At 36.9% G+C, this 26,110-nt stretch overlaps 1 protein-coding gene across 1 annotated transcript in view; it reads left to right on the top strand.

The window, feature by feature from the left end:
* The first annotated feature begins 480 nt into the window (after window positions 1–480).
* Cdc5 (cell division cycle protein 21) overlaps window positions 481–26,110 on the top strand; it is a 90,822-nt gene continuing 65,192 nt past the window's right edge. The window contains exons 1-6 of the mRNA XM_081732408.1: window positions 481–691; window positions 5,209–5,474; window positions 8,171–8,301; window positions 15,025–15,140; window positions 19,505–19,717; window positions 23,181–23,315. Of these exons, the coding sequence (XP_081588534.1) occupies window positions 647–691; window positions 5,209–5,474; window positions 8,171–8,301; window positions 15,025–15,140; window positions 19,505–19,717; window positions 23,181–23,315 (906 nt within the window). The 5' untranslated portion in view covers window positions 481–646. The remainder of the gene's footprint in view (window positions 692–5,208; window positions 5,475–8,170; window positions 8,302–15,024; window positions 15,141–19,504; window positions 19,718–23,180; window positions 23,316–26,110) is intronic.

The following is a 26,110-nucleotide window of genomic DNA, read 5'->3' as shown; positions in this document are numbered from 1 at the left end:
AGTCAGTAGAGGGAAATTTTCTTCTGAAAACCTACGAACACTGCTATTAACTCGCTGCCGCGCGAGCCCGTCTGGTTCCCTTTGCCTTTGCTTGAGTTAGACAAATTTTTTCCCCTATTAGTGGCCATCTATGACACGTTGGTTTCTGTCTTCAACACTATCATTTTTGTGTTATATGCTCATATACTGTATTTACGCTCATAACGATTCAGCCCTCCTAAAGTGAATCTGCCCACAGGAATGCAACTCCTCCGATAACAAGTAATACTTATAAATTACTAGGAGTACATTCTAAAATGAAAGAACGACATAATTCATGAATCCATATATCATTCCGTAAACTAGAATAGCACAAAAAATTTTCACAATTTTTATTGTTATCATTTTGTTTTTATTCTATAGACCTTTTTTCTTTCATAAATATTAATAATTGAATCTAGAGCTGCTCAATTGTTTCATAAGTTTGGAGCATTATGTGGTGGTGGTTTATAGAAAAAGAAGATGATACAATTGAGAGATAGAGGAAGTGCTAAGTGTTTGAGTTAAATTTTAATATATTAACAATCATAATTAATAGTACGAGCTATTCACAAGTATCTATTTATATTATATTTCAAAGAAATAAAGTAGAAATAAATAATCCAAGATGCCGCGAATAATGATAAAAGGAGGTGTTTGGCGAAACACCGAGGTAAGTGTATTTGGTTTCAAAATATTGTTAACCGTGTTTCTGTAATGAGTGAGCAATTTATTATTGTTTTCATGCATGTCAACTTGAGGCATATCACTCGAAATAACTGTTGAAAACTTATAATTCTTTCACTAATTTCCATTTTATTGTCCTTCAAAAGGTTTCCACTAGGCGGCATGACTATACTCCACTTAGCGTAGATGAAGTTCAGCTTGGCCACCAAAAGTAATTGTTGAAAAATATAATTGTTTTAGGATGTGTGTATAAATACAGCGTCTAGGTCAAATGTCATAAAAAGTACAGTTCAAACAAGCACAAGCCAACCTGTGCTAGGTGACCACTAAAAAGCACAAATGCTATCTGAGTCAGAGCAACGCGAAGCTGTTGGGCTTGTATGATAGTGCGGAGGGTTGGCTATGGACTTTTGATATTTCGGGTAGAAGAACGATGAATTTCAAAGAAAAACTTATTGAAGCTTAACTCAAACCGTATTACTACACTTTTGCGTGTAATTGTAGTCATGAATTACAATTCTTACAGTTAAACCAGCAACGTACGATACGAAAGCAGAAAGTGCCATAATTTTTTAACGAGATAATTGTTTTCCCATATGGCATACGTAACACTATTTTCATCAGGATCAATAATTAAAGACTCCACACTTATTGCTCCAGGATATTGACCACATTCTTGAAGAAGACAGCTGTCATTTTCTACGGATCATACTACTAAAGAAAACAGGTCACTCATGACAGCTTCAATACAGGCTGCACCTTTGATTTGTTGCAACGCAGTAGCAGCTAACTTAAAATTTGCAAAATACACACACTTATTTCCCTCGCAGGTTGCAGACTGACAGCTGATCGAATACTATAAAATTTCGAGTGACCCATTCTTATGCTAGGATCGTTGTTTAAAAAGTCCGTAAATTTCTTTGATGGAACGTGCAAGAAACGTTTCGATTTTTTAATTTTTTGTCCATTTTCGATTACTGTAATGATATCGCACTTAATTGAAACTTTGTCTGGAGCATTCCAAATCATCACTAAGGTAATAGTTCAGGCTTTTTACAGATCATCTGAATTTATTGGATGGCCGTTTCAAGTAAACTTAAAATTTGTGTGTTTCTTAATCGTAATTTCCATCTCAGATTACTTCGGTTGAAGAAAACGGAGGAGTAGGGGAGGCTCATTTTACTATTTCAGAGAGCGTTTTTGATCAAAATAATAAAAAGAAGTCAGAAAAAACTTTTATTCTTTATTTAATGAATGTGAAACAAACTTCATCAAATCGTCGCACTGCTATTGTTTCCAGTGTTGTCAACTGTAACATCAAAGTTAACGAATTTTCGCTAATTTCAAAAAGCTGTAGTTAATTCATGAAGCATTGGTCGAGAATGACATTTAGTATGTCTTTTATTCATGTAAAGTTGAACCATCTGACAAAATTTCAGAATTTTAAAATATGGTGTTTTCGAGAAAATGGCGCCCCAAAATGGCAATTTTTGAAAATTTTACAATTTCTAGAACTTTTTGCGACGAAACGGTTGCACACAGAAGCGTTACAATTTTTTTTCTGACAGCGGGTAACTAGGTCTTACCAAACGTGAAAACAGAATTTTAAAATTCTAACCGGAAGTGCTCGAAAAAGATTCGCAAACTTCGACTTTTCAGATAAACTGACGTTTATTTGTTAAGTTATATACAAAAAGATACGCATGCGCAAACCAAACTATAATAAAATATAGTTTATTTATATCCCTATCTACATACCACAACAAGAATTATAACTCTACCTGTCTCCATAGCTGAATGGTGGGGCTCCGAAGTTGACCATTTTCCATGTCTTCGACAATTCGTAAATTGGCCTCCTCTTTGATGGCCCATTACTTGGCGGGATTTTTTTTTCGACAAAACAAATATATATATATATATATATATATATATATAAATGGGTCTCTTAAAAACATGCCTAGTTGCTATAAAAAAAAAAAAAAAGTTTCAACAATATCTGAGATGGTAATGGTACATGCTCTGCCTGAATTGAAATGGAAGGCACCATGGAAAAACTTTAACACTTAAGGAAATTATAAATGAATAGATATATTACAAGAATTGTTTAATGAGTATAATAATAAATTACATAGAACAATTGGTATAAAGCCTGTAGAAGTTAATAAGAAAAGTTAATTCATTTTAAGTTTGTTCTGGCAATGCCTTAGGAGCATTCTCAAATGGTTTAGTTTTGTAAGTTAAGTTTTTGTTTATCTTTCTCTTATGTGAATTTCTTTCTTAGCTTATGATCATTTTTTAAATACTTTTCTATAGCTCACCGAAACACAATGTGAATTTTACTTACAACAAAAGAATTTGAGGAACAGTTATACGAGTAAATATGAAAAACCTTTTTCCCTGTCGAATTGTATCAGTTGTCCGCGAGTCTGGAACCAGTCTAGTTTGTTTGCGTGCAATAAATTAATGGTACCATTTAGATGCGTGCGCGTTTGTTCAGCAATCATGAGCTCACATTTTGAATAGAAGGGAAGCGAGAGGGGGAAATTGATAATGAAATAGTCAAACGTGAACAAAAAAAAAAAAAAAAAAAAAAAGTTTGTATACCGGATAAGGAACTATTTGTTTTAAATTTGTTTTTCGAATGAAATAGAATCTTCTACTTTCTTTATTTACACTTCTTGTATTTTTTTTATTATACATATACGAAGGTCGTCTGGAAAATCAGCACAAAACTTTATTGCAAAGCCACAGGACCTTACTCTGCTTTTCTATGTAATCACAATAGTTGTCAAGGTATTTTTATAACGTGGGACCAGTTTTTCAATGCCGACGTTATTCTGCCAAAGATTTGAGCGAGCCTGTGACTGCTTGCTTGAATTCCTCATCGTTTGCGAACTGTTTTCCACCCAAAAACTCCTTAGGTCTTTGGGAATAAGTGAAAATCACTTGGTTTTCCTGAATTTTTTCTTCGACTTTTTCCTTCAGTTCTTCTGTAAGAAGTGATGGCCTCCCACCCCAATCTTCATCATACACATTTGTCCTTCCTTGACAGGGTGTCTATCAGTCACGAATGTCACGAAATCAGAAAACGGTCATGAAAGTCACGAAAAAGTCACGAAATTTAGCTTTTGGGTCATGATTTTTTTTTTAAACTGTACAAATGTAAGTACAGATTGGAAATTTTCCTTCTCTAAAACGTATGTCTCTGGTCGGCTTTAGACGCTACCAAATCGCAAACAAAGTACGTTTCTATCGCATGGATGAAAATTCGGCCTAATTCGCACCCAAATTTGCTCTTGAAAATGTTAGGATATTTTATGATTTGGTGAAGAAAAAATCACGAAATTTCATTTTGGAATTTTAGTAGACACCCTGCTTGATTAAACATAATGCACTGTTTCCTCACTGACGACTCGTTCATCGCATTATCGTCATAAACAGTCTTTATTTGCCTATAAATTTCAATAGGCTTAACTTTTTGCACGTTCAAGAAACGAATGACAACCCGTACTTCACATTTGGCGAGATTTTCGGTTGACACCGCCATTTTGAATCGATGCAAAAACAAGTAGCGTAACCGCACAGCATTGAGACTGGGCTCACACTCAGGTTGAAGGAAGGAACTAACTGCCGTGCACGGCGTCGCGCACGATCCGCAATCGTCCTTTACTCTCTGTACGTCCCTTGTATTATGCTAATCAAGCTTCAAAGATATTACTCTGAATAAGTGAAGAAGATATGTGTAAAGCCAAAATCTTAACCTTTAGAATGCTACGCATATTTCGGTGTTCATTCATTAATACATGAATATATGTATGTCTTTCTATTATTCCTAATAAGTTGTTCTATGTATAAATTTGGGTCTGAGGGACCGGCAATCTGCACATGCTCAATAAGTGTGTCCAGATTTAACTGTACTAAAAGGAGAAAACCTTATTCTAAAGTCATGAGTGCTAGAAGCCAGTTGGTAGGCTCTGGCCCCCGCGAGGAGTGTTGCACATTCTTTCTATATCCCTTTTCCATCATCGAGACTGTATAAGATGGGACCTACTGCAATACCCAGACGGCTAATTTGGTTTGTATCCTGGGAATAGGGGGCTGCTGTGGCTCCGCGGTAGAACGTTCACCTCTGGTGCATGGGTCCTTGGTTCGATCCCAGCCCGCGCCAAGTGAACTTTGTGGTGGACAAACACCGTATACGTAGGTTTTCTCGGGGTTCACCCGTTTCCTCCCACTCTTCATTCCACCATTTCATTCATTTCTCATCATCACAGCTCCTTTAGTCTAGCCGGCGTAACTGTAGGACGTAAAACTTAAAGATTTCATTTTTTGTATCCTGGGAAAGCACTTCCACCGGGAATCGAAACCATGCTCATTGACTCGTATAGAATGACTTGTGCAGGATTGAGTCTTCTGTATTCATAAATGTTTTAAATTGCATAACACTAACAAGTGATACTATAATTTCCGAATGTCATCTTTGTTTTCTTTTTGTGTATATAGGATGAAATTCTGAAGGCGGCTGTAATGAAATATGGGAAAAACCAGTGGTCCCGTATTGCATCTTTGTTGCACCGTAAATCAGCCAAACAGTGCAAAGCCAGATGGTATGAATGGCTCGATCCAAGCATTAAGAAGACAGAGTGGAGTCGTGAGGAGGATGAAAAACTGCTTCACCTGGCTAAGTTGATGCCTACCCAATGGAGAACAATAGCACCGATCATTGGTCGTACTGCGGCACAGTGCTTGGAGAGATATGAGTACCTTCTGTAAGTATGACAGCTTTGCCTTGTGGGGCAAACGCAAAACATGCTTTAAAATAATGTGCACATTTTATGAAGTATTTAACGCGCAAAACACAAAATCGAATTGTCTATGTTATTCCGGAAAAGATTGTATTGTTGGTCAAGATTATGATATTACATTGGTGAAGATAATGGGATGTTATTTATTGTTTCAGTACAAACAATTACCTTCTTCAGTTTGAGATAAAATGACAAATTGAACGATGATGTTAAATTGAATATGCCACTTTGAAAACTGCAAAACTGGAAGAAAAAAAAAGTAATACTTTCAACATACTTGAGAAGAAAATTCTGAGTAAAGAAAGACATTTTTCATTTATAGTTTACATTTTTGTGGTAATTAAATTGCACTTTAAATTTTTGTTCCAATTTTTAGTTACCTGAATATTGCTATGAAAATATAATAGTGTATAATTTCTTTTAATTACTTAGTAATTTCTACTAAGATGAAAAATAAAATCCAATTAATTGTAGATTAACATCAATGTTTGTTAAGAGACCCCATCACGGCGAAATTAAACTACCGCTAATTTTACAGTGATTATATGATATCTTCAACTAGATAAAATATAATCGAAATGTGGAACAAGAGCTCAGTAGACAATATTGTTCGATATAAGATATCGTTATTACGACTCACCTATCTGCTTTCGATTTCCAGCCATTTAGAAAATCGGCATTTATTTTCGCGTTTATAAATGGCTGCAAACGGAAAGCTAATAGGTGACTCGTGATAACGGTACCTTATGCAAAATATTATTATCTAGGGCGGTCTTGTTCCACATTTCGATTATCTTTTGTCTAAATTAACGGTAGTTTAATGTCGCAGTGATTAGGTCTCTTAAACAGCTCCACTAACTACAGAAGTTGTTTTAATTATAAACCAAATAACATTGACGTCGCAGTTACTACCGGTTACAAATAATTCGGAGTACTAGTCAGGGTTGCCAACCGTCCCAATTCTGTCGGGACTGTACCGATTTCTGACTTACTTGTCTCACGTCCCGACCGGACACTCGTCGGGACGCATGTTGTCCCGATTTATCGATTTTCAAAGTTAATATTTTACTCGGCCTTTTTTTCAACAAGGAAATAGCTTATTCTTTTACAGGCAGTTTTATGTATAGAATTAATTTAACAAATTTGTGTTTAAATTTGACTCATAAAAAATAGCAGCTCGTCTTTAATTTAGTTATTCCCTAATTGTTTTGAGTTGTAAATCCAGCCGATTATGATGATAGTATATTCCATTCAGTGCTAGAAATATTGTTTTTGCAACCTCTATGTTAAAGCGACTGCTATCGCAAAGGCAGTAATACTAGCGCTTACTTCAGCTGGTGTCCGTCATGCTAACTAACCAGGTGCTGGTCGTCTGCCAGATCTGCCACCGGTGTCGGCGTCTTCTGCTTCACTTTTGGGTTGGCGCGCAATTGCTTTGTTTACACTAACCTGTGCTGTGCAGTATTATTCTGTTCTTCGACGTTAAGTTATAAAGTTATTCTTTTCATACAATGGTGGATCATAATGAAGACAACATCAATAATAAATCATCCACATCTACGTTAAACTCAACGAAATATCGGGGGGGGGGGGGCTCCAACACCAATTGTCCCGTCCCGATTTTTTCTTAAGAAAAGTTGGCAACCGTACTACTAGTATGTTTTTCAATCAGAATCCACCGTGAATAGAGTCCCGAGCGTAAACCTGGCAGTGCTTCTGATACTCAATTCCGTCTCAATAATCAAGAGCATTAGCTGATAACACACGACTCATAAAAGGTAATTAATACTGATCTTGTACTGTTGAATATTTAAACATTACAATAGAAACTAAACAAGAGGAAATAATGGAACGAAATTTCACAAACCAATGGCCAATATTGCGATCATGAGCCATTCCTAACTTAAATGCCACCATTAATGTTTTTTTGCGGCTTGCTGTGCACAATGTCTCAATTTGAAGTAAGGGGAAATCACTAGCACTTGTGTGTTTTCCATGGTGCACTTTCATTTGACAATGCAGTACCTCTTGACTGTTTTGTACAGAGTTTGTGTTGTTCGACGCGTAATCCTTAGTCTATTCGTGTGTTCACGTGCTGAGGCAAGTTTCCGACCAGATTTTAAAAAAATAGGACATTTCATTTGTACCAACCTAGTACTTAACTGATTGTCTAAACGTTTCAAATAATTACGTTATCATTAGAAATATAATAATAATGTAACAAAAGTTACAATTGGAGATGTGAAAAATAAGAATCCGGTAACAGTAATAAAAATGGTGCAGACGACATTCCCAGAGAGGAAGGTAATATTTTAATTAAAGTAATAAACACGGAGGCACAAGGTAAGCTACTTTCCGTATAAATATGTGCCCTATAACTTCTATAAGTAGATAGAGTATCATCAGTGTACTGGGTGATTAGCAATTCAGTGTCATTAATTAACTGTCAGTTTGGAGATTGTCTATTGCGTGTTCGCTATTTGTGATCTTACATAGAAATAAATAGCATTTTTTTTTTTTTTTATTTGGAATAAAATCAGAGAAGAACAAAATATTACTATCAAATTTTAAACTCATTCATGTTTAGTGTATGAAATGGACAAATAAAAACTATTTCACACATGTCTTTTAGTAACTAATTCTGTCAATCTTGTTCTTAGGGATCAGGCACAAAAGAAGGAAGAGGGTGAGGATACGGCAGATGATCCTCGGAAGCTGAAACCAGGTGAAATTGACCCAAATCCTGAAACCAAACCAGCGAGACCTGATCCAAAGGATATGGACGAAGATGGTAAATACACTAGACTTCACTATACACAGTATGTCCAAAAAATAACGAAACTTTTTATATTAAACAAAACGAATTAGGTATTTTATCAACTGTATTTCCTTTTATTCAAAATACATCCCTTCCGCATCAGCACAGTGCTGGGTACGTTCAACCTTTTCTTAATGTATTTTTTTCGGAATCGCCTAAAAAAAAAAAAAAAAAAAAGCCCTCGTCACAGCACACTGAAGGTGTGTAACATTGTCACAAAATGTTCCTTTCATGGCCAATTTTAATTTTGGGAGTAGGAAATAGTCTCACAGCGTTAAATCAGGCGAATACGGAGGATGTGCAAGCACATAGATTTGTTTTTTGGCCAAACAGTCACGAACAGCGACGGTTCTGTGACATGGTGTATTGTCAAGCGATAAAGATCAACTGCCTGGCGCTCGATACTCGGGCCTTACGAGAACGATTCGCTTCCACAAACGCTCCATACCACTAAGATAATATTCACTATTTACAGGTTAATCCTGTGAAACGAATTCCCGAAGTATAATACCTTTGAAATCGTAAAGATAAATTAACATTGTCTTCGTACGTGACTTTTGAATACACATTTTTTCGCTTTCGGAGAATCTGGAGACTTTTACTTAACACTTTGGCGTTTTGTTTGCGGGTTATTCTTGAAGCACTAAGTCTCATCAGCAGTTACAATCGATTCCAGGAATGTCCTGCTCCGTCTGCTGTTTTAATCAGGTCCCTGCAATGTTCAACGCGAGTAAGGTTTTGGTCGTCAGTTAAGATGTACGGAACAAATCGAGCACAGATTTCCGCTTCTTTAAATCCTTTGTCAATATTTCGTGAATCATGTCTTTCGTCGTATTTAATTCCCCCGCCATCTATCTCACAGTCGAATTCGCATAGTGGGCGATCATTTCACGCACTTGCTCCACCAACTCATCTCGATTTTTCTTTTTTGGTCTGTCTTTGGGTCGTCTTCCAAGAACTTTTGACCGTCCCTGAATCGCGTTTACTACTTGAACACACGTGTACGAGATAAGCACTCATCACCATATACTTGTTTCATCATTTCCAATGTTTGTGTAAATGTTTTACCTAGCTTGAAACGAATGGCTCTTTGCTCCATCGTGTTTTTTTGTGAAGAGGTAACACCAGAAACACTCACATTTCTTGCTATAACTTAACACTCCGTTAATCGGTTCTCATGATTGAGGTCTCGTTTTGTTGAGCAGATATCCACCTTTCCGGTGATATGTTGCTTCAATAGATGGAATTAGTGGTTATCTATCTATCTATCTATATATATATATATATATATATATATATATATATATATATATATATATATATATATATAAGTTCCGTTAATTTTCCGACAAACTTTCAATCAGGAAATATCTGTTGTCAAATAAAAGTAACTTCAATAGTCATTCAATAAGAAGGTATATATATATATATATATATATATATACCGGTTTTGCCGGTCAAGAGTTTCCGGACAAGCACTTTGATTTTGATTTTACATTTCGATGAACTAATCAATGAATTTTCGATAGGGAAAACTACCAATTCGAAATATTATTTTTGTATAAGTCTCTATAATGTCTCAGAAGTTTAATAGATGTGTCTCGTTTTGTAACTGATACTTTCAAAACGAAGGAGAGAAAGAATTAGTGTCTTCAATTTTTAAGAATAAAAATAACGCGATCAGGATCATTAGATAACTGCCTGATCGAAGTATGTTAATGTTAGCAATTAATTCGTTTTAGTAGTGGCTTCTAGAAGGTAATTGTGGCAGATGTGCCTTATTAGACAAGATAATATCAGAAGTTTACATTAGTACTGATCAATATTATAAGATATAGTGCGATGAAGTGTTTGTGTAAATTTTTTGAGTTTTCTAAGTGTTTGTTGCTGTGATGGGTTGGAAAACATGGGCGGAGATAAGATCTTAACGTGTAGAGACACCCTCTGGCGTCATTACGCTTCATAACGCAGACTTTTCTATTCACCAAGTAGCTTCCAAACTAAAACAGACTCCATCTAACACTGGTGATTTCATCAAAAGTTTTCAGCGAACAGGAAAGAACATGGACAAAAATAGGACTGGAAGGCCTCGTATTACGTCACGTACGGCAGATCGTACTATTGTAGTGTGTAGCCAAAAAAAAAAAAAAAAAAAAAAAAAAAAAAGTTTACATGGTGGTCCGGAAGTGGGCGTACCCTCCCCAGCCCCTTTAGTTTCAACAGTATAGTGCTAGTTATGGTATGGTAGAATGTCTGTGCACAGTTACCTTGAAGTCTTAAGAGTCATAAACATCGGTATGATCACCGTCCATGTCGTAACACAGCTGAATTCTGCGCCAAGTTCTCGCAGATGTTTTGCGGAGATACTCAGGAGTAGAGATGCAAAAAAACCGGCTTTTTTGAATCGATGGTTTTTTTCACATAAAAAGCCGGCTTTTTTGGGAAAAAAACGAGAATTTTGGAAATTTTGGCTTTTTTCATTTTCATGATTTTTCTATCTAAATAGCTTTCTTATAGTATATTCTATACTTAGATAAGAATTCCATGACCTAAATGCCATATTTCGCTCTAAAATTCACCATCAAGATGGATGGAGCACATGTTTTACGAATTAAAGCTAACATGAAGAATGTAGTATTTGAGGGCAATTTTAGAGGCTATTTAACTTTATTTTAACTTTTGAGTTATCGATATTTTTTCTTCTCGATATCATTTCAGTTTGTCGTCTGTTTCATTTCTAAGAGCTTAGTACTCTAGCTTCTAACGCAGAAGTTAAACTTACGTTTTTCTATATATATGTCAAAGCGTACGTTTTTCAATATATTCGTCTAACCGTACTTCCACATTTCTGTTATACTGTAGCTGTGCAACGATTTAGCAATAATTTTCCGGATACAACCTTGAATACTAATTTATACAAATAATCAGTAGCGGATTTAGAAACGTACTTTAGGACGGGTTTCTCTGATTGTTTCATTTTCTAAAATCTCCTAATTTTATTTGGGAGGAGCTTGAAGTTTATGAGTACAGGCATAACTAATATTGTATTTAGTTTCGTTTATATATTTAGCGATAATCTTCCGGATACAACCTTGAAGGTCATTTTATACTGAGAATCAGTGGCGGATTTAGAAAAGTATTTTGGGAGGGTTTTTTTCTTACTAATGTTTAGTTTTTCTAAACATTCGTAATTTTTATTTGACGGCAGCTTAGAGTTAATGAGTAAAGGCTTAACTAATAGATATTTCGTTTGTTTTAGACATTCCGTAATTTTGGGGAACAGGCTTCAGTCCGAAAGACCGCCCCCCTAACCCTCGCAAAACAGTCACTGCTGGTAATTAGTAATAATAACGATTTAAAAACAATAAGAAATGAAGTCAGCCAACTCACAGTACACGCACTATTTCTACTTCATAGATGGAATGAAGAAAAGTTTTGTCAGAATGGTCGAATGCTTAGTTGAATTCCGGACTTCTCGATAGAAGCGCAAAAGCTCCAGTCAATCATGTTTGTTGTGCAGTTGTATTTATCTTAACTTAAATATATTCTGTTGTGTGTGTTGGTGGGGTGGGGAGAGTTCCATAATGATATGAAGGGTGTGAGCCAAGAACATGGTAACTAACAAATTTTCAATTGCTGAGTTACGCAGCATCAGATAGGCAGCAACGCATACCGCTTCGTTTAATCCCTCATGTATAGACTTATGTGAAAAATCAGCTTTCCGACTTTCAAAATGGATTGTGCAGCAGAAAATTTCTAATTTCTTAAAATAGTAAAATTAAAGGTTACCATGTTCTTATCTCACACCCTTCATGTTCAATCCCTCTTGTTAAAAATACAGAAAACTTGAGGACTGAATAAACCGTGATGGTGCTTATATAAAACTGTAGAATTTCAAGAATATACAAAACCAAAAGCTCTAGGTGTGCAGCCTTTAAGTGTATCATATAAATCTAAGTATTTTTCTTATGTTTTATTTTAATTTTATTTTGTTCCAAAAAGAGGGTATGGAATATTTTGAAGTAAAAATACTACATAGAATTTTGCTACTTATTTGAGTATTTTTTTAAAAGAAGTATTTACTTTTAGGGTTGGCTGGTTTACACCAGCTAATTTTTTTCTTTTTTTAAAATAAACAACTGATTTAAACCGAAAAAAAATAAAAGGTACGAAAAATGCGAATCGTGTGAACTTCATGGTGACGTTTCCATACATCAAACCATCTGCATTAGTTTTATTTCCTTTTCACCTTTTAATCAAGGTGTCCCATGTTCAATTCTCGGTCGAACCACAACCCTTTTTTCATGCGTAAACAAAGTAGCGGTTCGAATGTCACTTTAAGCGAAGGTCTTCTCCTTGATAACCTCGGTATTACGTAAGGATGTTAAGCCTGAACACGAAACGAAACTAAATTGTATATTTCTGCATGCCTGAATGCTTGTTGTTTTATAAAGAAGCCAAGGTTGCTTAAATATACTGATATAAATTAACAAAATTTATCGATTGCCTACGTAGCTTCCAACATTAGCTTGGATTGTATTTTTAATGATATGTACGCACTAAATTTGTAATTTAATACCTCAGTTTTAGCGTACTGATTATGATACGTTGACCTTTAAATTTTACATTCAAAGTAATTTACACAGAATTTTTTCCGTTATTGTTTTACATTTAGAGTAATGACGGGATTTTCCCGATGGCTAGGGCGGAAGTTTCTCAATTTAAGAAATTTACTGACCGGACTTCTTTAAGCTTATGTGACCTCTTCCAGCATAACACCGTTGTTGCATAATAACACCAAGGTGAAACAAACTTATTTCTGTCAATATGTAATATAAATACATAAAACAAAATATCTAAACCCAAAAAAAAAAAAAAAAAAAAAAAAAAAAAAAAAAAAAAAAAAAAAAAAAGAGGTTCAAACCAAAAAAGCCTAGTTTAAACTCCCCCCAAAAAACGGGTTTTTGGCATTTACAAAAACAACCATCGCTCTTGCCAACCCTGCTTACTTTTGTATGTAGGAGGTTAAAAAAAATCTTATTATATACATTGGTTAATCCTTTGGAATTCATAATGTAAATATGTTGAGAAGTAAAACTGTTTGAAATATCTTTTCGAAATTCATGGTTTATTTTCGAGGTTTTATATTATTATCGGCATCAACCACTAATTAAATGACTTTTTGTGTTGTAGAGAAGCGAAACAAAATCTGGTTTATCAATTTAAAGCAGAATTTTCAAAAAAGCCCAAAATTTCCCAAGCAAAAAAGCGAAGCAGAAAAAACCGAGTTTTTTTTTTTTCAAAAAAGCCGGTTTTTTTCCGAGCCCTTGCATCTCTACTCAGGAGTCACGAGGGTAAAGGCGTGTTCCACAGCTGCTCGTTTTGTGTGATATTGAGTGCTTCTTACTTGTTGCTTTATGAAACCCCAGAGAGCATTGTCTAGTGTCATCAGATCGGTACTTCTTGGAGGCCAGGCAAAGGGAGCTGGTGAAGATGCACAACCTCTTTCAATCCAGCGGCCAGAAAACGTCTGATCCAGGTAATTGCGCACGTGAATCGCGAAGTGTGCTGGTGCTCCATCGTGCTCTATCACAACAGTGTCTTTGATACCATTTTCTTCCAGTTGAGGCACCAAACAATGCCAAGCAATGTTAGCAAACAAATGTCGGTAAAACCTAAAACCGTCAGAAAACACCAATTAGGGGTACGCTCACTTCCGGACCACCCTGTACTGCACCGAAACTCCAATTGAAATTTAATAGTAATCAGCCTAAAAAGATTTCAGTTAATAGTATGCAACAACGATTAAGAAATAACTGGAATCTAGGACAGACTTGCTGTGCGGAAACCATTGCTACGGTGTGGAAATAAACGAAAGAGACTTCAATAGACTCTTAACTCCTAATATTTTCTTCTATCTTTGAAATCATCGATCAGTTGTATTCTTGTTATTCCTTGCTTTCCTTCTATGGCGATATGAAGAAGACAATTTCTTCACAAGATGTGTTCAATCGTATAGGCCTTCCTACGAAGGATGCTGACTAAAAGCTTCTTCTTTACTCCTATCCGTTTCAGAACATCTTCGTTTGTTACTCTCTCTGTCCATTTTATCTTCTCATCTTCCTCCAACGCCTCATTTCCAAGCTCTCTAAATATTTTTTTTTTCTTATGTCCAAGTCCAAGAACGCCGATCCTGAGGGGGCCGGGGGGAGCTCGGGCCCTCCAAAGCTCATGTGGGCCCCCCTATTGTATTTATGAATATTCAATATTTGGCATAATTTGAATGCAACTTGTCTTAAAATCCTCATATATATATATATATATATATATATATATATATATATATATACCTTCTGCATCTGAATGCCCCGCCCCCAAATTTACATAGAAATCGGCGCCCTTGTCCAAGTCCCCGAATCATACAGTCCAGTATTCCATATAGACAAATAATTATTATTATTTTCGTGTCATAAAGAGAACATTGTTTATTTCTTTATTAAAATTGTCATATTCTAAAAAGCCTCAAATTTCCAGGAGAAAATATTTAGTTTTTCTTTAAAAAAAAAAAAAATCCCCGTCCCGAGCATTTAATATTTATACTATAGTTTTTCAAGCTGCTTATATTGTCAGTGGAATATGAGAGTAGTGCTCTCCATTTGATGTCTTATGTACCAATATAATATTTTTGTTTTATAGAACTTGAGATGTTGTCAGAGGCAAGAGCCCGTTTGGCTAATACTCAGGGCAAGAAAGCCAAACGTAAGGCACGAGAGAAACAGTTGGAAGAAGCTAGACGATTAGCTGCACTTCAGGTTAGTATTATTTTAGGTTTTGTAATATTTTGACATTGCCTCAACAAATTTAATTTATTTACGAATCTATCTTTTGTCAAATATGTTCTTACTGACACTACCAAACCGTTAACCGAAATTTCGTGATAAGTTGAACCGTTTTAATAATGTCTGTATTTTCTCTGTCTACGATTTATCTATATAAATAAAAGTAAGACTGATCATGCTTGTGACTACTTCGCGAGAAAACTGCTGAACCGTTTGAAATTAATTTTGGAATATACGAGGGAGGATCGGAAACTAAGGTTACAAGCCCGATATTTCTGGAGTTTTGTCTGTATTAGAGAAATGAGGAGTGCGCGGTAATTTTAATACATGGAGTTGGCAACTGTGCAGAGATTCAGCCACTCGTCACCTACGGCGCTAGTTGTAGGCAAACACAAATGGCGACTTCTTTGAAAAACTAGTCTCGCGAAGTCCGCTTAGTTATACTCGTAGAGTTTTTGGAATGAGGGCGCACAGTGAGTGTTGACTGATACTGTGACACCTTGACACAACTGCGAAGCGATCAGGAGGAAACGATCAGGATTTCTTACCGAGTACGTAATCTTCCTTCACGACAACGCCCGCCCGCATACAGCGCAGAAGACCGCCACGCTGGGATATCATCGACCACACTCTCTACAACCCAGAACTCGCTGCAAGCGACTTCCACCTGTTCCTGCACTTGAAGAAGCACCTAGGAGGCTGTCGCTTCACTTCAAATGAGGAGGTGAAACACTTCGTAACAACGTGGCTGAAAACGCAAGAAGTTTTTCAGTGGGCGAGAGATTCCTATAATACATTGCGTTCAAAAGTTCGCGCCGTAGTGGATTATGGCAAAGAGATACTTAGAAACATTCCACTGTAATAAATGTTGAAAATGTTTTATCTTAGCTCGAAGGCACAGCTTAATTTTCCTATACATTGTTGCGAACAATGTTCTCTACACATTTTCAATCAAAAAGCTTTCTCGCTCCATTGTTGTTAATATATGTAGTGCCTCGGTCAGTTTTGTTTTATTAATACTCTATTACTCGGTACTCAACAGAAGTCTGACCGACCGTTAGGCACAAGAACTGGTTACAATGAAACGCAAACTGTGTATATTGTGCAGTATACGTGTGTCTGCTGAGTTGAAAGTTGAAAATCTAGCTTCGTCTCTGTCTGTGTCGGACATTTGCATAATTTAACATATAAATACACAACGAGAAACGTAGATGTTTCAGTCCTTTTCTCACAATAACAAGTACCAACATCCATTGCGGAGCGACTCTTTGAACGCTTTGCATTTTAATTTCCCTCTTTATATTTACGAGGTGCCCACCAAAAGTAATAAGCCGTTTCGTTCTTATTTTCAAGAACAAGGAAATTCAGGGAACTAACCTGTGCTAATTTTTCAACAAACTCTTCCTCTTTATTGGTACACAATTGCCATCGCTCCGTCCATTTTGTGTAATTGTTTTATTATTATTATTATTATTATTATTATTATTATTATTATTGATTTGATTTAATTTCAATTTAGCGCCCGTTTCAGCAGTGAAGCTATATGATACCTGAACCTACAACTTAAAGTGGGATCCGAACCACATTGAGTTCCCACCGGGAATGATCTCGGGTCTTCCACGCAAAAGCGCGTACGCTAACCGCCATTTTGTGCAGTATGTGGTATATTCATCTTTGGGGGTATGTTTCAGATACTACTTTCCAGGGATGAGCTACTGGCAAAATGACGTCCACGAAGAGAATCCTTGAGGTTTGGGAACAACCAGAAATCACTCGGGGCAAAATTGCATGACCTTCCGGAACAGGATGGGACAGTATCACTCTCTGGAAATCCCTGGGGGCGCGGTGGCTCAGTGGTAGAGCGTTCACCTCCGGTGCTTGATGCCCCTGGTTTGATCCCAGCTCGCGCCGTGTGGACAAACATCGTGCTCGTGGGTTTTCTCGGAATTCTCCCATTTCCTCCCACTTTCTTCATTCCACCATTTCATTCATTTCTCATCTTCACTGTCTCCTTTGGCCTAACCGGCATAAGCATGGGACGTAAAACTCAAAGATTTCATTTCATTTCATTTTCCAAAGTATAGTTGGCTATTTTGCAATTTGGTCATAAGTTTAGCTCCTAGAATTGTAACCGAATACTTTTTTTTTTTAATCCTCTTTCTCTCAGTTTTCCGTATAAGTAATAAAACTGTCAAAAGAGCATAAAGAGCATTCGAGTGACGTACAAACTGTCAATAAGTCAAATTTTGCCACCATTACAAACGAATAGCCATCTGGCACAAAAAAGATTTCCTTCCTTTTCCCATCAATGATCTCACCTGTAGATCTTGCCTTTTAAGGAAAAATGTTGATTTTGTTTGTGTGCAAACTATAATGGTATTGTTGATTTGGCTAACATTATCATGGGAATATACCAGATAGAATTACATCAGAAAAATCGTTATACCAGCTCAGTTGCACAGAATGTTTTAGCTGCATAAGAACTTTGTAATTTTTCTGCTCTATAAGAATATTTAAATTTAAGATATTTTTTGTCTCGACTCGCCTCGATTTCTGTCCATGCAGCTTTCTTTCTTCTACGTGCCTCTTTGTCAATCCCTCGTTTAAATTACTTTTTACGATGCTTTCCATCTTGGAATGAGACTCCATTACTGGAGAAATATGATCATATTCTTAAAATGGGTCTGGAGTGAATTTTAAACTGCTTCTTAAGCGACGAATCTTGGATTCAAGCATCTTTACCTGTAAGATTAGGGGGTCTTGGTATTCGGCGATCCGTGGATATGGCGATTCCTTCCTTTTTAGCGTCCTACCACGGATCTCTTCGTTTAGTTGAGGCTCTTCTTCCGCAAGGTTACCACCTAGACCCAGATGGCACAGTTCAAGAAGGCTCTACCAAATGGAAAAATTTAACAGATACAGATCTTCCAGAAATTAACAAAATAGGTTCTCAGGCATCTTGATACACACCAATTGCAGCGCATTTTCATGAACTTCTCTTAGAGTCAGTTATTGCTCCAGAGGATAAAGCCAGGATTCGTGCTGCCTCATCCCTATATGCTGGGGATGGTTGAATGCAATACCCTCCCCACCATTAGGTCTTCATATGACTAATGAGGCATTTCGAATCTCTGTCGCCTTAAGATTAGGTGCAGATATTTGTAAGCCACATCGCTGTCCAGCTTGCGGGGATCAAGTTAACCAACGTGGCCTGCATGGCCTTTCATGCATGAAGAGCATGGATAGACACGCTAGACACTCCTGTGTGAATGATATCATTTTACGAGCCCTTACCACAGCTGGAATTCCTTCAATACGTGAACCATCAGGATGTTGTTGTTCAGATGGTAAACTACCTGATGGCATGATATTAGTTCCTTGGTTGAAAGGCAAGTCACTAGTATGGGACTTTACGTGTTCAGATACATTTGTCTATTCAAGTCTCCTTTTAGCTGTTATGAATGCTGAAGCTGTTGCTAGTCGTAGAGAAGTAGAAAAGCAAAGGAAATATAACAACCTCCTTGATAAATTTATTTTTGCTCCAATTGCCATCGAGACTAGTGGTACTTGGGGATCTGCAAGCCTTGATTTTATTAGAGAAGTAGGCAGACGCATTTCTATCGTTACTGGAGATATTCGTTCAACATCTTTCCTAATTCAACGTATATCTATTGCTATCCAACGTGGCAACGTGTCATCGGTTCTTGGCACCTTACCACATGGAAAAGAACTAGATGAGGTATTTCTTCTCTAACACAAAGGACAACACTGAACATTTATACAACTGGACGACATACTATACAAATAAGGTGTAATATCATTGGATGGCGTAGAAAAGCAGACAGTAACACTAGATATGATGCCATTGATAGGTGGTTTTCTACCCCTTCCTTTGGTTCGACTATCGAAATATATTTCCTGCTGACTTAATTATTTTTTCGCAATTGTTTCATAAATTTATTTAATGCAATTGTTACAATTTTATTCAAATTATTATATTTTTCTGTTATTCTGTTAGCAATTATTGTTCCATTCCTCATTTATGCCTGTTGTTATTTTATTTGAATGTCGAACAATTTTGAATTGTAATAAAGTCACAGTGTAAGTTTAAAAAATAAGTGAAGAAATAAAATAAGATACTCATCTCAACGATAAAAAAAAAGTTTATAAAATATTACTTTTAAAACTTATCACTCTATATACTGAGTATGAAAACTAAACTTTATTTCGAAAATACATAAGCTAATTTCCTGAAATGTTCATATTATTATTATTTTATGTACTTTTGAAGTCGTATGTAATAATCAAATTTAATGATAAACGTTTATCTATTTCAGAAACGAAGAGAACTTCGAGCAGCTGGAATAGAACTACCTCCTCATAAGAAGAAGAAACGTGGCGTGGATTACAACGCAGAGATTCCATTTGAGAAACGCCCTGCTCCTGGATTTTATGACACAAGTCAAGAGCAGTATGATCCAATGGCGCCTGATTTTGCTCGTTTGAGACAGCAGCATCTAGATGGCGAATTAAGAACTGAAAAGGAAGAAGTAAGTGTTATTTATCAATGTTGTGTGTATGTAATTTGTTGCTAGATACAAGATCACTTCTGATTGAATACAAGCGCTTGTTTATCAATGTTATTAGACCTCCAAACTATACTATGCATCGTAAGTGCAGATAGATTCACAGAACGTTATGTCCGTCCGTCTGTCTGTCGAGAGATATCAGAGTGAAATTAGTAGGAGATATTGAGAAGCAGTTTTTATGGTCGATTTAGCGTTTCAAGAATAGCTTCCATCTGTACCCATATCACTCTAGTAAGTATCACTGTCAATTAGTTCACAAGATGTCAGTTGTACACAGAGTCATCTGTTCACTACCCCACCAAAAGGGAATCGTATGATTGACACCGTCCACTGCAAGCTATGTCTAGTCGATGGATTGGCCACCCTGCTGTATGGCATAGTTAAATTAGTCTAAATTCTAACTTTTTTTCTTTCTAATAATTGGGAACAAGATGACTGCGTCCATCTATACCAATCAACTCATCTTCAACATCAAATATTTCATATTTTGATAAATGATATCCAAGAATAAATAAAACTGCATTTATTTTTCCTATCCAGACGATTTAAATCACTCGTATATCGAATATATATATATATATATATATATATATATATATATATATATATATATATATATATATATATTTGTTTGAAATATTCAGAACAGTTAGTACAGGAAGTCCTATGATGAATAATCGTACCGACAAAGTCAGGAAAGTAGATACTTACATATAAATACGAGTAAAGGTCTCCTTAATATCTGTAAAATGGTCGTTTTATATTTGTAATGACTTATTATTAAAACATTCTACCACTCACGTGTCGAAGATTGAATAATAAAGTAGTGGCCTAATGCATTCTTGAAATGTTTAAAGAACAATGATTTGATAGATGTGTAGAGTTTTGTGATGAAGTTGATTGTTGATAATTTCAATATAATTAACAGTGGAATCTTTACTTTCAAGTTTGGGTTTTTAAAATCATCTGAATTTGTTTTATGAGGATCACACAGTTGCGACTTGCAAGATTGTAATGTTGGTACGTCCGTTACTCCACAAAATAGTAATATGTCCGTTGCTCCACAAGATGGTAATGTTAGTACGTCCTTTACTCCACAAGATTGTAATGTTAGTATGTCTATTACTCCATATCATAACTATTGAGTGAATGCGAATTTTGAATTCTATTTTCTTGCAAATGATAGGTAGAGCAATTATCTCGGGCTAGTTCATTAATGGAGTTAGTCCGTTAATAACTTACCGGATAATTGTGACCGAAGTTTTTCCGTTATTCCACAGGTAACTTTTAACAGAAGACGAATTTTTGATTTTTGTAATGGACAGCATAGAGCAATCACAAGGTAATTAACAAAATTCTTGCCGATTTCGACGTCCCATTAATCATGCGCTCACACAGAGAAAACGAGATGACGCACGTGCCTGTTAAGCGATCGGGAATTAGTCTGAGCATCGACTTTCACATTGTACACACACAGCACTAATAGCTCGTCCAGTGTCGAAGAGAAATGGAGGTATCGAAGCAGCTTGTTCACATGTGTTTGTTGTATGACTTTAAAGTGGACTTGTTAGCTACTACATCAAGTCACCGCATATGCCAGGCATTTGGGGAGAATGCCGTGAACGAACGCATCACCAGGCATTGGTTCCACAAATTCTGTTCGGGAGATCTGAGCCTTTCTTATGAACCTCGCAGTGGACGACCATGTGTGTTGGATGACGAGGCCCTGAAAGCAGCCATCAAGGAGGACAGTAGTCTTAAAGTGTGATGAACTTGCAGAAACGTTCCATGTTTCCGCTGAAACAGTCAGATTGCATCTGTATGGGACAGAGAAGTCGTGCAAGCTAAGCAAGTGAATACCCCACACATTGCCGGCAGCCAACAAGGAACAACGAGTGACAGACTATTTTTTCTTGCTCATTCGGCACCTGAACACACCCATCTTTGATTGCTTGCTCACTGATGACGAAAACTAGTCCTCTGTGACACTCCGAAGCGTACCAGACCTTCCTGGCAATTCAAAAACCATCTCTGCACCCACGAAAGGTTCTGCTCTTTGTATGGTTGAATTGTCGTTAAGTGGTGCATTACGAGCTCCTTCCATCTGCAGCTCCTTCGTGGCTAAGCGGTTAGCATACGCACCTTTGGCTTGGGAGATCCGGGTTCGATTCCCGGTGGGAGCGTATGTGGTTCGGATTTCACGTTAATCAGTAGGTCTACGTCTCATATAGCCTCGCTGCTGAAAGGAACGTTAAACTAAAAAATCAATCATCCTTCCACCTGGTCAGATTATCACTGCTCACCTCTACTCTCAGCAGTTGCAAAGTGTGCACCGTGCATTGCAGCAGAAGGAGCTGGTATTGGTGATGCACAACAGTGTCAAGCCACATGTGGCAAAGAGGACCCGGAAACTCTTGAGCAACTTGGCTGGAAGACACTGTGCCATACACCATATTCACCGGATCTTGCACGGAGACAACCTGTTTCATTCCCTCGGTAAGCACCTCCATGGGAGATCCTTCTCAAACAAGAAAAACCTGCGGAATGCACTTACAGCCTTTTTTAAGCACAACCGTCGAGTTTCATCAGCAGGGTATTGTGCAGCTACAGGACAGTTGGCAAAAGATGTTGGATGCTGATGGAGATAACTTCGAAACTAGGGGCGCGGTGGCTCAGTGGTAGAGCTTCACCTCTAGTGCTTGGGGTCCCGGTTCGATCCGAGCCCCCGCCAAGTGAACTTTGTGGTGGACAAACACCGTCTGCGTGGGTTTCCTCGGGGTTCTCCCGTTTCCTCCCATTTTCTTCATTCATCTCTCATCATCACCGTCTTCTTAGCCAACCGGCATAACCGTGAGACGTAAAACTCAAAGATTTCATTTTTCATTTTAAACTTCGAAACCTAAAGGTAGGTACCGTCCTCTGTATTGCTCTTTGTTTATCACTGCTAGAGAATGGCAAGAACTTTTTTGGTTACCTTGTATCTCGGTCGAGTTCATTAACGGAGTTAATCCGTTAGTAACTTAACGAGTAACGATAGCTCTAACAATAGCTATCCGTATCCTATTTTACTGCTATTGAAACAAAGGCAATACCGTAGAAGTTTCGCCGTTAGATTGCAGTAAACATTATCCAAAGGTTAGCATGTACCGAACTAAATTGAAACTTAGAGCGTTATCCTTTTTACTGTCTATCAGAATTTAATAAACCCTCGTACATGTTAATAACCCGTGAAACTTCAACGGGTAATACATTAATGAAATATTCTAAGAAGTAAAAATTAATAGTTACAGTATTATGTACTTATATAGTGTTATGTAATCGTTATAGTATTACAGTGTTATATACTTAGTAATGATTGCTAAAAATTATTTCTAAAGTTTGTTTTCCTTTTTTTTTTTTTTTTTTTTTGTTGTTGTTGTTGTAGAAAGACCGAAGAAAAGACAAACAGAAATTGAAACAGCGGAAAGAGAACGATATTCCCGTCGCAATGCTACAGAACCAAGAACCAGCGAGAAAAAGAAGCAAGTTAGTACTGCCAGAGCCACAAATCACGGACCAGGTAAGAATAGAAAACATAAATTTATTGTTTAACGAGGTTGATATATCTCTGTAAGTAGTAAGATTGTGTACTAATTTCTTGTTTACAAGTGATGTTAGACATACGGCAGTGTTGTCAGAGGCGTGAAATTTCTTGAATGTGCACAAATTTTCAATGAAACAAAAAGAATAATCTAATCCAATTTCTGTTAGACACGTCGTATATATAGTTTAAGTTGCTTTGCAGCAAATACGTAAAAGTTTTCAACATGGAATCAAACATTAAACCCTTCCATGGCTTGTAACTCAATTAAAATGCATTTAAACATTAAAGAACATTTGAAAGAATTCAAAAGTCCTTTCATCTTTATGATAGCGAATGGCAGATACTGCCAGACGCGTTGCGTTTGCCTCAGTATCATATCAGACACATCACACGTGAAGCAGACGCTTATCTAGAAGAAGCAGAGAGCAAGGGTCTCAGCGGCCAAAACGCCTCCAAAAATTCATACATTTAGTGAGTAGCCCTTGCTGACGTAGGCTATAGCTAAATTAAAAATAGTATGTAATAAGGGGATAAGTGCGCCAATCCATTGTAACGTAAATCCACCCTGCAAGGACACAACGCCCGGCCAAAAGCCGCAGAAGAAGCTTCCCGCTCCGCAGCACACTCCAGACGCCACTGCTAAAGTATGGCAATAAGTAAGAAAAAAGAATCCACCACCGTAACGTGAAATAGCGCATGTCCAACGGTCAGCAGCAACTGTTCATTGGATCATTTGACAGGAGTTAGGTTTCAAAACGACACACAAATGCCAGGTCTGTACTCATAACACCATCGCACATCGCCATTCAAATGTCAATATGTGTACTACCTAGCAGGTGCTAAATGGCGTTATGTCATCTTCCTAGATGACAACCTAGCCACTCAGTGCCTAATTGGGGATGCAAAGTTGAGTGCGACTAGGCGCCTTCCACTCACCATCTAGAATGAGTGGGACAAACACTGATATTTACTTGCGAGAGGTTTCTCATTTGAGGATAAATTAAATAACAATACGTCCACTTCATTAAAATAAAACACTGTATTTCGTTATGCTTGAGAGTGTACTGTAAGATTTCAGAACGTTAGTAATAACGGATATTAAGGTTCATTTTGCCAGACGAGTACAGAAACGGTCAAGTATTGTGCTTTTGAATACTGACTCGGTGCTACACATACCTGGATGAACTGGTGTATTTCCCTCGTTGTTCCGGCGTTGAACTCGGCTCCTTTAAGCTGAATCTCCTAGCTGATGAAAGATGAAATGAGCATTGGAGTATGACTCCGTTCCAATGCTACCCTCTGCGTGACGTTCTACGTTGTTAAGATGATTTGGAATATGAAGTATTTTCTCCTCCTGTCATCTGGCTGATTCTCGAATAGAACTTGGTTCTCCAAACTCGAACCAAAGAATGATCACTGTAACTTGATCATAGACTCTACTATAGACTTCCTATCGAATCTCGAAGTACTGTCCACTGTCGAATCTCTACGAACTCTCCAAAGACGGTCTACGAACTCTCTAAAGACTGTCTACGAACTCCCTAAAGACTGTCTACGAACGCCCTCCGTCGTCTGCTTGTCGTCTGCTGCAGCACGTGCAACACCGTTTTCACATGGAGAGACAAATTCCTTCCATGTGTCAAAACTCAAAATTGCAATCCTCGACACGTTCTGATTTCCCGATTCTAAGCAATTCTCCGAACATCCGTAATCTCATGAAATTCGTGAAATCTTACAGATTCACTTTATACAATTTCTAGAATCTGGCTAATGTGAGGATAGACACATTGTCAACATTTCCTTCCTACATTGCCAGACTCTCAACGATGACATTCTTGTACACATGTGTTTACAATAAACTGCTGACACAAACATTAGCAACTTTGTGCAGCTTGCATTTACTCACATATACAACATTTAATTCCCATAACCTCAATAAATGATTTTGTGACATAAACATAAAATAAAATCAAAATATACAAATTACTTTCCTCGAAAATCGAGTCCTGCTACATGGCCCCCCTTAAAAACTTGGTTGCTCCGCAAACCAAATTAGACCTCGTAAGAGGGCGATTTTCCATAAACACCCTGTACATGATATATATATTGAATCCATATAAAATAAAATGAAACATGTATTATTATGCAGAATAATTATATAAATAGTAATGAATATTCCTTCACCTAAAATTATTCAAAAATATATTTGAATCTTTAATCTTTTTTTTTTCCTTAATTCCTATAATTATAAAATACAAAAACTTCAAATGTAATGTAGCAAAGTATATCCTCACGACATCTAGTGAGTTTTCGCAGAACTACTTGCTCATCACATTTGGTCAAGAATGATTGTGCATAATTACATATATGTTAGTTTGCAAGTACTCTTGAATTATCTTCTCTTAGCGACAACGCTTTTAGAGTCTCAAGTTACCAAAAACTTCCACTACTCTGTCTGTCCATACGTGCCAACCAATGAATTTATTGGCCGTATCAGTACTGGATCAACTTCATTTATTTCCACCGCTATGTGAATGGAAATCTAAAACAAAGAACTTGTAACATAGTTTTCAGATCATAGTTAGTTAATATATTCACATTTGCACTGTAAAACTTGAAAATATAATTGTTTTATTTTCATCAAAATTTTATTCACTGACATTTTAGCATAAGCGCAAATATAATCTAGCCGCAGGGCGTTGGATATCCTGTATATACTTCCAGCATAGTTACTGCAAGATCAACAGTTTTCAATCAAGTGCATCAAGGTT

Source organism: Thermobia domestica, chromosome 1 (genome assembly GCF_964235325.1).
Source record: "Thermobia domestica chromosome 1, izTheDome1.hap1.1, whole genome shotgun sequence".
Lineage (NCBI taxonomy): Eukaryota > Metazoa > Arthropoda > Insecta > Zygentoma > Lepismatidae > Thermobia > Thermobia domestica.
This window is presented reverse-complemented; position numbering and strand designations above follow the sequence as displayed.